This window comes from Emys orbicularis, chromosome 16 (genome assembly GCF_028017835.1).
Source record: "Emys orbicularis isolate rEmyOrb1 chromosome 16, rEmyOrb1.hap1, whole genome shotgun sequence".
Lineage (NCBI taxonomy): Eukaryota > Metazoa > Chordata > Testudines > Emydidae > Emys > Emys orbicularis.
Genome location: NC_088698.1, coordinates 30,311,828 through 30,324,621, shown reverse-complemented (window position 1 = coordinate 30,324,621; position 12,794 = coordinate 30,311,828). Strand labels below are relative to the sequence as shown.

Below are 12,794 nucleotides of genomic sequence, written 5' to 3'. Positions count from 1 at the left end.
TGGCAAAACGCAAACGAAGGCTCAGGCAAGAACCATTTCCCCCTACATCAAGCGAAGGCAGCGCCGGGGTCGGCGCAGGAGTCACAAGGGCTGAGCTCACAGCGCTGGAAATTATCTCAGGCTCTGCGATGAAAACACAGCTCCCCTTCCCCGACCGAACTGTATCCACAGCAGCCCGGTTTGCTAAGCCCTCTCTCCGCTAGGCCAAATCTCATTTGGTTAACAAAACAGCAGTAACAAGATGTGAAATATGGAACCAACCCATATTTTTCCAGGATTTCCTCTGTGTATTGTGCAGAATTACAAACAAATCCTTCCTAGGCCTCCGTGCTGAATTTTTGCCCTTGAATGGGAGCCGGGCTCAATGCATAAACATCCAACCATTCGGCACAATCAGCATTTTTATTAGGCTATTTCTTTCCCATTATTGGGCGACAGGAAGAACAAAGCCGCCTCTTTCCACGGGGCTGAGCGCCGCGGGGCGAGCAAGTGAAAACAAAATTCCTTTCAGATTTGTGATCAAATGCCATCCTCAAGTGAACACGCACAGCCTTCGAAGGCCGCCTGTTTGTTTAAGCATTAAAGCCTTTTTGCTAGGCCGTAGGCTCAGATAATGGAACACCATATGTCGCAGTGTCTCCACAGCTGAGGGAGACAAGGGGCTGAGTGATAGCAGCCCGGAGTTGAAATCTATTTGGAATTTAATACTATTATCCTAATGCAAGCGGCTCATTGTTTGGGCCAGGAATCTGCTGCTGCTGCCAGAGCGGAGAGGGTCACCGTAGGTGGAACAGAGTAGTGGGAGCTGAGTGGAGTTAGCAGAGACAGTGGATTCACAAATAGAGTGGAGCCTGCCTTCCTTTCCCACAAACAAAGCCCCTTGCCCCCCTCCGGAGCGTTTATCCACCACAGCCCCCTGAAGAGGTGAGAACATTCGCCTGAGAGATGTGCCTGGAAAAGGGGAGGAAAAACGCAGGGCTGATTTCTCAGCTGGGGCACTTTGTATACAGTGCACCTCAAGCACCGGATTGCTCCAGGGCCGGGTGGGGAGCCCACCTGGCACGCTGGGCAGGAGTTGATAGCCTTCAGAGCCTTGCCAGTGGCCAGTTCTCCCACGGAGCCAGTTGAGGTCTGCAGGGCGAGCGAGGATTGCCCCAGCCCAGCTGCCTCTGCAGCTAGGCGCCATGCAGGGGCCTTGAACGGAACCCCGGGGAGATTTCCATTTCAGACCAGTCCAGCCAGCTGTTCCCCGCCCCCCTGGCCATTCCCCCAATTAACCACATGCCAGGAGCCATGCAGGGGCCTACAAAGCCTCCCTGCTCAGGCTGTGTTCAGCCAAACACGCCTTTGCCAAACCCGTCCCCACCCCATCAGCTCCAACAACGCAGGCACGCTGCTGGGGAAGCCAAAGGCAGCTTCAGCCAAAGAACTTGAGCATGAAATCCAAGCCTCCGGGAGAGCGATTTCTTTTTGATAGACCTTAGTCCAGGTTGTGCTCCCTGATTCCCTCCCTCCCCCGTAGCTTGGGCTGTCCAGCGCCGCTCTCCCTTCCACGTGGCCCCCGTTAAGCTGGGCTCAGAGAGCACCACGTTTCAGCATCTTGCTAGGTGCACGTGCTTTGCAAGAGAGACAGGTGTCTGGCAGCAAGTGGTGGTAAAAACATTAAGTACAATGTATGTACGCCGGGGGGGGGGGGGGGGGGTGTGTATCCTGGTTTTGTTTAATGCGCTGGTTTGGGTGAGACAGATGCTGGGGCCCAGGCTGGATTAATGGCTCACTAGCATTAGACATTTATTTATAGACATTTCTTTGGTGCCCAAGCGCCCTAAAAAATCTGAGCGACTGAGATGGAAAAGACCTGTTGGATTATCGCCTCCACACCTGTGAAAGGGTACAAGCAGTGCGCTCCCCTTTGTGGGGACAGCCCAGAGCGACTACGTCCCAAGGACAAGCCGCAGCAGGCACTGTTCTTCAGAAACAGAGTCCCATTCCTGGTGCCTGGGCAGCACCAAGGACAAACTCTCTTAATCCGGCTCTGCCCCATAGCTGAAAAAACCCAGCCACCAGCCTATTGAGCTCCTCCAGCTAAGCCTGCAACCCACCAATTGAGATGCAGGCGGCTCTGACAACAGGGCATGGCATTGCACTATATATCCTGGCACCTTCTTGCCCCTTCTCTTTGTTTCTCTTTGCCTTTTCTTCTAAAAGCCGCAGTTCCCAGCACCACCATCCTGGCTTTGACAGCTTTTATGTCTAGGTTCCAGGGGAATTCCTAGGGCAAGTCGAAATGATTGATAGTTATCCAGGTGGCACTGCATCTAATTTGGAATCCTGCAGGGGGACGGCGGTTATGAGCAAGATACATCTTGGCCTGAAAATTCCAATAAAGAAAATCGAGAGCGAGCGCCTGCTCTGCTTAAAGCTGGGGGAGAGGACGGCAGGAGCAGGGACCTGCCGTCTTTCAGGGGCACAGACATGCACAGAGGGAGGGACTGACTGACTGCTGACCCAACAGGAGAATTGGCCCTAAGCGCACAGTGGCCCAGGGGCCTGTCTTTCTATGTTCTTGCACTGTGTAAAACCTGTCAGTAATGCACATGCTGCCCTGGGAGAGGGGTGTGAATTAAAGACATAACAGTCCGAACACTCGCTGGCACTGGGAGGGGAAGCAGGTCACCGAACAGACAGCACGCCAGAGGGACTATACAAATGGACCTGGGAGCTCACATCCCCACGGTTCCAGCCAGTTGTCCTAACTTTGGAAAGACCCAGGCACAGCATGACTCCCTTAGGCGCGTGAGGCCAGTCAGCACAGGCCTAACCAAACAATGTTATCAGCCGGGCAGGAACCGGACCCAATGTAACTGTCCGGCCAAGGCTGGGGGCCAGGTAATAGTCAGTAAAAGGCAAGTTCCACACCGCCCATGACCCACCCTGCTGGCTGCAGAGTGTTCTCCTGCCCGCCTCCCCCAAGAATCAGGAAATTGCTTCTCTTACTTGCCGCGAGTGCCAAAATCCTGAGCGCGCCGTGGGGTGGGCGCACGGGAACCTTTGTTGGCGCGCTCCGCCTTCGCCATTCCTGTCCCCCACCCCTGCAGAGGGGCTGAAACGATCCAGGAGAGGCCGCAGCCAGCAAACAAAATCCAGAGCACACAGCCGATGATATCCTGGTTTTACTTTGGGAAAACAACATTCAGACACACAGCTTGTGGGTTTTGTGTTTTGTTTTTTTTCCATTTTCTCTCATTTTTAAAACAATATAGTGCAGACAGCACTTCTCACAGTAGAATATAATGGTCAATTTTAGTATAAAAAAAACATTCTCAGAGATTTCTAAATGCACTTAGTGCTTGAACAGGCCTTTTAAGGATACAGTACCTCTTTTCTGAGCACAATCACATTGGGTTTCATTGGGGTGGGTCTTTTTTTCCTTTAAACATCAAAAAACTTTGTATTTTCTGTAATGTAGAACCGCTTTTTTTAAATGAATAAATCTATTAAACACATAATTACACATACTGAATAACAGACCATAATGAACATTTTTGAACTGTTTAAAAAAGAAAATAAAGTATGCAAATTACAACCTGGTACAATGGGTAGATGTATTAAATGTGATTCTACTTCTCTTCACCTGCAAGTTGCCTCTACGACAGAACAAAGGTATAATTGACAGTAAAGAAAAAAAAACAACCTTGGAAATCTTAGAATTCAGAATGTTCCTGTGACGGGACCTGGGGAGAGGGTGGGGATGCGGGAGGGGAGACGGACCACTCCTCTGAGCAGACTCCCAGAGCCTGGAGACACCAGAATGGCTCCCCATTCATCTCCGGATAATAAAAAAGAAATTGCTTTGCCGGGTGCTCAGTTAGATTTACGTTTGTGCCCAGCCGGATTAGCGGATGATCAGCTGGTTTGAGAGCGGTGGAGGGAGATCACAAGCTCTTCTAGTTGGGATGGGGTGAGGGTGCGTTTGTGAAGCGGGTGTGGATTCTTTTACAAATTAGAACAGGGGTCCTGCCTCGGATCTGTCCGAGATAAGTCACATTTTGCTTCTGCCCTCTCAGACTCTCTCTTTACCACAGGGGCTAGGGAAATGCTTGGAAAACTGCAAGAACAATGAGGAGGGTAAAATATCCTTAACTTGGTGCCCTTTTTGCTCACCCAGGTCCCTGGCTCCTTAGCTTGATGTGGCTCTCCCCCCACCGTGTGGGCAACTGGGCAATGAAACCTTTTCACTGAGAAAGCATCAAAAACGTATGGTTTAATGAAAGTAACAGACTAGGCCCAAGCAATGGGGGTGGGCGGGGGAGGGAGCGGAGGAAGAGACTCTGTAGCAGCCAACACATAAATGTACAGTATATTTAACTAAAAAAAAAATCTGTTCAAGTTTTCAAGTGTTTTTCTTTTTCTTAAATAGCCTCCAGACTGTCCCCAATTATTAGCTTTACTCAAAGCAGTGCAAGTTATGGACTTCAACTAGAAATTAGGCATTAGCTCTTTCTGGTCATGAGCAAGCTGCAATGGCATGGAATTATCGGGGGGTTGGAGCTCTTCTTTTACTTAAAACTCTCCTAGGGACTCAGCGCAGGAGAGAATTGGGGGTTCTCCCACATGCAGATTCGCCTGGCACACGCACACAGACACGCACTCGCACACGCGCGCACACACACACGCACACACACAGAACGAAACCTTCTCTCCCTGGATAGCAGCAACTTGTAGCGATTCCCTGTTCACATTCGTGGAAATGAAATGACCATTTCAGAGCTCTAGAAACAAGCATTCCTTCGTCCGTGGCTTCCAGCGGGTTTCAGGTGTATCCAGTTCAACGACCCCAATTAATTCCAGCGTCTTTGGGGCCCCCCAGCCCCTTTCGTGAACAAACCCCCCCTCCCCCCGAGCCCTCGCTTTGTTTCGCCACAGACCCTGGCGGTGCCGGAGAGGAGAATGGATGCCAGTCAAGTTCCCACCATGGCCCTTTGTTTGGAAAGCAGCGCCAGGCTCTTATCTGTAGACGGGCAGGCGAATGTGGGCGTGTTGATGGTCCAAGAGTCTTGGCACAGACACTGTCTCGTAGCCCTTGCCCAACATCTGCTCTTTGATGCATGGCGGGTGGATGTCATTGATGAGATACTCCAGCGACTGGAGGCTGCTGCTGAGGATGGAGGTATTGCAGAGCGTTTTGCTGGACAGGCCGTCGGAGGGGGGCACGCCGAGCTCGCGGTGCCCGTTGGCGAGCTCCTGGGGGTTGTAACAGTCGCTGTTGGGGGTGACCAAGATGCTGTTCCAAGGGGGGGCAAAATACTGGCCCACCGAGAAGTTGCCGTGCATGGCCACGCAGTTCAAAGGGGAGGAGCTCACCTTCTCCACTGCGCCCGTCAGGGTGTAGGGGCGCGAGACCCCCGCACACGTCTCTGGGGACTTGCTGACGGCACCCCCCCCTCCGCTGCCCCCACTGTACATTCGGAGCTGCTGCTGTTTCTGCTGCCAGATAAGGTAATCCATGCTGTCCGGGTAGATGCCGGCCTTGGGGCCGACGGTCATGGCCGGGTTGGAGCTTATGGCGAGTTCAGCCCCTTTGCGGCAGTCGGGCAGGACGGCACCGGCATAGGCCACGGCAGCACCCGCCGTCGCCATGCTAGCAAAGCCACTGGCCGCGCCGTGCTTAGCTGGGCTGGGGTCGGTCACCACCACCCCTTGGCAGGCCTGCTGGGAGCCCTGGGCCTGGCACTGCTGATTGATCTGGTAGATGATGCTCTGGATAGAGGGCAAGTTGGACTGCTGCAGGGCCAGGTTCCGGCCTGCGAGCGGGATCACGGACGTAGCTACGGTCACGTTTGGGGGGACCGGCGCCTCGAGCTGCTTCTGAGTACTGTGATAATTCAAGTGCCCGGCGCACGAGGGGCCTGGCGCTAAAGTGCTTGACACTGGGTAGGGGGCAATGGCCACCTGCGCTGGAGACATCTTAGTCCGCTTGCCCTCTGAGTTCTTCACGATGCTTTTGCTCGAGGCCTTTACGATGGCCAGGAGGCCCTGGTAGCCGCTGGAATGCACGGGGTAGGGGCTGTAGCGCTGCCCTGTCGTGTCGTACCCATTGACCGTCCGGTTAAGGTGCTTGTGCTGGGGGACCCTGATGTTGGTGGGAAAGATCTTGATGGTTAGGGGGTTGTTGGCGACTTTCTGTGCATAGGCGTCCAGTTCGGCTGGGCTGGGGTAGCGTGGGGAATGCATGGAGGCCGCCGTTTCACCTACGAGACACAAATGAGGGCAGAGCATTAGACTCGGCCAGGAACGGCACTAAACCGCACGTGCCCAGAGGCACCGGCAGCAGTGGCTGGCGCAAGGCACCGGCAGCTAGAACTCCTGGGTTCCATTCCCAGCTCAGGGACAGGGCTAGAGCCAGGGACCAGCCTCATCCTACTCCTACTTTTGGCTCCCCGGGCAAGTCACTTCCCCCACCAGTGGGCCCCCTGTGAAACGAGGACCTACCGCCGGGTCTCACAGGGGCTGCGAGGTGCCTCGTTAATTGGTGTTTGGAAAACGGTTTGGGAGCCAGAGAGCAGGCAGAAGTACTGACAAGGGAACCCTTCATTTCGGCATCCTGCTGTTAAACATACCGACCGACGGGGCTCATTCTGCCATCGGTACCCATGGGAAAATGCCATGCCAGCCTCCTGCAGGCACAACCCTCGGCAATGCGGCCAGCTAGCCTCCTCCCCACGTCCGGTAAGTGTCGGCTGCTGGCACCGGCTGGACCACCCAGCCCCCTGCAGTTACTCCCCATCACCAAGCGTGGCTGGAGAGCCGCCACCCATCCCGTTTACCACGCTCCCGGTGCGCTGCCGCCTGCTCCCCACGGAGCACGTTACGAGAAGTACGGCGTTGTTCGTTTACAGAATGAAATCCGGAGGAGCTGCCAGAACGTGCCCGGCCTCTGCACCAGGCTTGTGCTCAGGGCTCCAGAGCTTGACCACGCCGCTGCTGCAGCGGGAACCGCTCGCTCTGCATGGTCAGGAACGGGGGGCGCCGAATAATTTCCGGGGCACCCAAACCGTCCAAGCTGCTAGAGGGAGCATCAGCACTGAGCCCAGGGCACCTCGGAGAGAGCCCTCGCCTCTCCACACACGCGCACCCTCCCCCGCCACATGGCGCATGCGCGCACACACCCCCTCCCTGCAATGTGCGTGCACATACACACACCCGGCCACATGCACACACCCACACACCCACAACCCCCCCGCAACGTGTGCGCACACACCCACCGCCACATGGGCGCACACACCCACACATACACACACCTGCCACATTCACACACAACGCCCCCGCAACGTGTGCGCACGCACCCACTGCCACATGGGCGCACACACCCACACCCCTGCCACATTCACACACCTCACCACATGCACACACCCACACCCCTGCCACATTCACACACCTCACCACATGCACACACCCACACCCCTACACCCCTGCCACATTCACACACCTCACCACATGCACACACCCACACCCCTGCCACATTCACACACCTCACCACATGCACACACACACACACACACACACAACCCCCCCCGCAATGTGTGCGCACGCACACACCCACCGCCACATGGGCGCGCACACACACACACACCTGCCACATTCACACACCTCACCACATGCGCACGCGCACACACAACCCCCCTGCCACATGCATGCACAAACCATCATATTCACACACCCACCACGTGGGTGCATACACACAAAATCCCCCTGCAATGTGCACACACACACACAACCTGCCAGATGCACATACCCCACCCCCCTGCAATGTGCGTGCACACATCCCCTCTGCCACGTGTACACAGTAAGTTGCACGCACACAGCAACAGCCACACCTACACTTCCCGACACACACATGCACACATTAATCCTTGCACACACAGCGCACAGACCCCTCTCCACAGAGACACACGTTCATACATTAACAGCCCCACATCATCCCCCACAATCCCACCCTTTATATAGACTCACCTGCCCACCCCCAAACGTCCAACATCTCACCCCCTTCTCCCCACCCACATGCCCCCAGAGGCCCCCCTGCCCCAGTGGCATCTCTACAGCATGGGTCACGCTCAGGCAGGAGATGCGAGAGCAGATTCAGGTGCCGAGTTCCCGCCCAGGGGGAATGCCTCTGTCATGGAGCCACCTGAGCTGGGCTTAGGTCCTGCCAGCCCAGCAATGCAGGAGCTACAAGTGCAGAGCGTGGGAGTGGGCAGCAATCCCCTCCCCCCCACAGCAGAGGGGCGGCCCGGGGACCCAGAACCAGCCCGGCACTATGCAGCCCCCAGAGCCAGCAGCTCCTCCCTCCTCCTTCCCGGCGCGGAAGAGATGACTCCAAATGGGAAAATGGACATTTTTAAAGTAAGTTAACAAGGCAAAGCTGCAATTTGATCAGGGATCTGTTATCTGCCATCCACGGGCTCGGGCCATAAAGCCGGGGAAGACAAGATTACAGCCATTAAGCCAGTCATGTGGCAAATAGGCCGAACACGTGTGAGCAGCTCTAGGCTGACGGGGCACCGCTGGCCCCTCTGAACTGGCTCTTTGGGGCCGGCTCCGTAGCGAGAGCATTAAGGGGAAGCTGCTTTGGAGAGAAACAAAAAGAAATTCTCTCAATCTCGGAGCCGACTGCTTTTCCAAAGAGCTCTGGGCCTGGTGCTGGGGGCCGGGGGGTCTCCTCATCAGGCTCTTGATTGAGTGAAACCCCAAAGGAAGCCGTGTCCTTCTCGGGCGGCTGGGCTGGGAGGAGGCTAAGGGGAGGTGCGGCAGTGGGGTGATAACAGAGAGCTCCGGAACGGCACAGCCTGCTGCCATGCGGTGCCCACCTGCTGCTCAGTCAGCAGCAGAGGGGAAGTAAAGGCAGGTACCTCCACAAGCCTCCTCGCCCCAGACTCAGCTGCATTCACTAGGCTCCTTGCCTCACCCTACCCGGAGTGGCTCAGGAGTGGCCTAACGCAGCCCCCAGATGCCATAATCTTGTGACAGGCCATGCAGCCGCCAGATATAAATGGGGCACTGCACACTGGGAGCGGTCGTTCCTCTGGGCTGCAGGTTGGGGGCCATGGCTACCCGCAGCCATTCCGCTGCACTGGGGCCTTGTTCAGGCTGCTGGCCCTCAGCCAGGAGCACCTCTTTGGCATGGGTGACCCAGCCGCAGGTGTGCCATCAGCCAGCCTGGCAGCTTCCAAGCCACCAGCAGCTGGAAACGCGACGGTGCGCTCCACAGGGAGAAGCCGCATCTGAACTGAGCGCGGGATGGTGAACAGGCCTCGGGCCCACAGCAGGGGCCCTTGTTGCTCCCCGCATGGGAAAGAGAACGCACTGTGACCCCCGGGGCTGCCCCGCATCTAGCAAGGCTGCCCAGGACAGAGGCCTCAGATTAACAGGGTCCCTGACCCCCATCCCCAACCAACCGACCACTCGGGGCCTTGTGTTTTGGGGGGTCCGATGGCCCCTGCCAATAGCAGCACCCCAGCAGCAAAGGCTCCCACCTCTACAGGGAGAAGACACGCACAGCCCGAATTTCCCACGCCAGCAGCTGGGGGCTTCGCCCTGTACTTCCCTATCGCCATCTTCCTGGCTCAGCATTGGCTTGGGTAGAGCTGCAGCCTCCGCACCAGGGCAGAATTTGGAGTCCAGAGGAAATACAAGTGGCCCACAGGGACGTAACCGGGGAACGGTAAATGATAGCGTGCTGGGGGAACAAGCCCCAGCTGCATCTGGCCTCTAGATCCCAGCATGCTCGGCGCAGCAGAACCGCCCACGACAGGCAGATGAATGAGGTTCCATGGGACTGGGGAGGCAGCGGTTTCCATTCCTGCATGTTAATTGCACATATTCATGCCTGGGCCTCTCTCCTGTCCCCTGGCAGTCCCCCACTGCGCCTGACTAGTGAGGTTTTATTCAGTTATTCGGGAACGCATTGCCTGTCGCCCACTGCGCTCGCTTCGGCTCGTCTTACTGCCTGATCATTTCTCAGTCGTCTCTTCTTCTTGGACAATTTGGGGCTCCTCACTCGAAAGTTCTTCTGGGTCAATTTTAGAAAAACTTGCATGAACCCTCCGCCCAGTGGCAGGCTCCAGGGAGTGTCTCGCAAGCAATCCCCAGCGAGTGCTCTTTGGACCTCAGCCCGGCAGAAATGAGGTTACATCGCAAACCTGCCCCCTTTCTCTTATAAAGTCACTTCTAAGTGGCCTAAAATAAACTCAGTGTGGAGAATGGAAATGTCACTTTACCCAACGGGGGGATCTTTCTCTGAGATTGGATTTAAACTACATTATACAAGCAATTTCATGGGTGCTTTGCGCTGCTACGAGAACCTCACCAAAAATGGAAAAGCATTCCATTTACTAGCTATAAATCAGCACTTCCTATAATGAGCACAAAAATGTCACTTTTATGCAATTTTACAGATGAACAAAACTGGTGAAATTAACTGTGGTAACCTACTATAGTCAGCAAAAGCCACTGCAGGAAAAAAAATTATCTATGTATATATTTTTGTTCCTCTCAAACTCTTTCCCAAGCAAGTTTCTGCCATTCTGGTGTGAAAACTCATTTGTCCTACCCATTATACTTTCATTTGGAGTTTATCTTGAGTATCCAATGAGCCACCAACTGTGAAAATGATTAAATCTACAAAATCTATCTAATAGATGGAATAAATTAGGTGTTTAAAATCTCCACACACACAAGAAGGCAGAAAATGATGGTTGCTACTGAGTCATTCATAAACGAAACCCTTTCAGGCTTAGGTAGCTGCCGGCCTTCTCCTGAGAGACACAAGGGTCATCCAACCACAGCGCTGACCTCGGAGTGAGTTACAAAACCAGCAACCTCCAGCCTTGGTGCAAGCTTTTTCACCCTCATATTGCGAAAGGGAAGTTTCCTCTCGGGCATCCGGCTGAGAATTACCAGGCTCTGGAGCAGATTCCCGACTCCTGTCAGGACGCACCATGCTCTACAGGGTACATGCTGAGTCTTTACTCCCCTTGAAGCTGACCCAGGTTGGTAGTGGCTGAATGAGACCCCACCTCACTACCATGTGATGGCCAGGTGGAGACCAGGAGGGGGTCTCAGTTAGACCTGCCCCTAGAGGAACCGATGTCAATGTCACACAAGCCACCGTGGGATCTCAAAGGTTTTTGGTCTATTTCAGCAGAGGGGTCAAGGACTGAATGGACCCTGGAGACTGAACTCCTTTGTCGTCACCCTCGGGTCAGGGGGAGTATGCTGGGGGGCCATGCTGAAGTGCACGCAAGGGGGCTGGCCCTGCAGGGATGTCCAGCTGCTCCCCTTCACCATTAGCACGTTTACACTGAGGTCTTTCAGAGCCGCCAGGAGGTGCAAAGGCTGTTTCAGCCCCAGGTGGAGCTCTTCGATTCCTCAGGGTTTGTTTTAGGAGAGGCAGTGCGGTCTAGAGAAGAGGGCACTGGGCTGGGAGTACGGAGACCTGGCTCTGCCGGGTGACCTTGAGCAAGTCAGACAAAGCGCCTCTTTCCCCTCCCCTCCCCTCCCCTCCCGGTATTGTCTACTCAATCAGGCTGGTGAGCTCCCGGGGGCAGGGCTGGCTCTCACCGTGCGCACGTAGAGCGCCCCGGGGTGCTAATCTAATCTAAATACACAATACTCGTATTCTGGAGACCCAGGGGCCATATTCACACCCCAGCGGCACTAGCTTACACCGAGCCTGAATGTGACCACTCAATTCTCGCTGCATGGAGAATCGTCTGGGGCCCGCCTAGAGCAGGGCAGCCATCTACCAGTCTTCCACGAGCAAAGGCGGATTTCAAAGCCAGCAGGAGCTTCCCTGGGGGTTGCCAGAAGACTCAAATCACCATTACCAGCAGCTTCACGCTCGTGTTCCAATGACTCCAGGTGGGGCGCAGAGACCGGCAGAGGAGGGTCAGTGCCATCAGTGGGCGAAAGAGGAAGACACCGAAGCAAACCTGTGAGCTGCTGAGATCTCCAACACGTCACACGGGCAATGCAAGCCTTCCGGGGCCCCCGCACCTAATGCACATGGCTCAGGCCACTGGCAGTCTGAAAGGTCCCGCAGCCCCTTCTCCCAGGAATTAACCAGGAGATGTAGCAGACACAACACGTCTGTTATTTAGACGTTTCAAAGTGGCCGCGGTTGCTGGGGGCAGGTGACACCCCAGGAGCCCAGGGGGGTCATTGCCAGCTTCCCACCTGCTGCAGCGCTGGGTTAACAATAGAAATGAGAGATTGAGTTCAAAGCCCAGCCTAAGAGTTCTGATGTCCCATCTAACCGTCCCAGCATCCCACGGTGAGCAGACCAGGGTCTAGGGTCTGGCAGGAAGCAGGCTGGACACAGGGTTAGTAGGGGCCACAGACCCACCCTCCAGGAAACCTTGGAGTCAAACTCAAAGTGCACCTTTCTGAAAGCCTCAAAACACAAAACTCTTCCCCCCCAATTCTGAGTTTCTCTTCAGAACCAGAAGGGCCACAAGGTCTCAGGAAACACAGCTCTGTGAGATTTCCAACACGCTTTTGCAGGTGCAAGGGGTGCAGAGGCAGGCCCACGGCTGGTGTCGAGGTTCTGGGCGGGTCAGCCATCACCGCTCTGATGTCACTAACAGCCTGGCCGCCGCCAGGAACCAGCTCAGAAATGCCAAGACAGGACCTTGCTTTTCAATGATAACACACACATTGTCTGCCTGTCGTCCCGTCCCAGCACGCAGGGCACTGGGCCGTGTCGCCTGCTCCAGGCCGCGGTTTTCCTTTAACTG

The 12,794-nt window shown here is 55.2% G+C and overlaps 1 protein-coding gene across 1 annotated transcript in view; it reads right to left on the bottom strand.

Moving 5' to 3' along the window:
• Nucleotides 1-5,007: 5,007 nt before the first annotated feature.
• FAM222A (family with sequence similarity 222 member A) overlaps nucleotides 5,008-12,794 on the bottom strand; it is a 53,998-nt gene continuing 46,211 nt past the window's right edge. Inside the window, exon 2 of the mRNA XM_065418058.1 lies at nucleotides 5,008-6,251. Coding sequence (XP_065274130.1) covers nucleotides 5,008-6,251 — 1,244 coding nt within the window. The remainder of the gene's footprint in view (nucleotides 6,252-12,794) is intronic.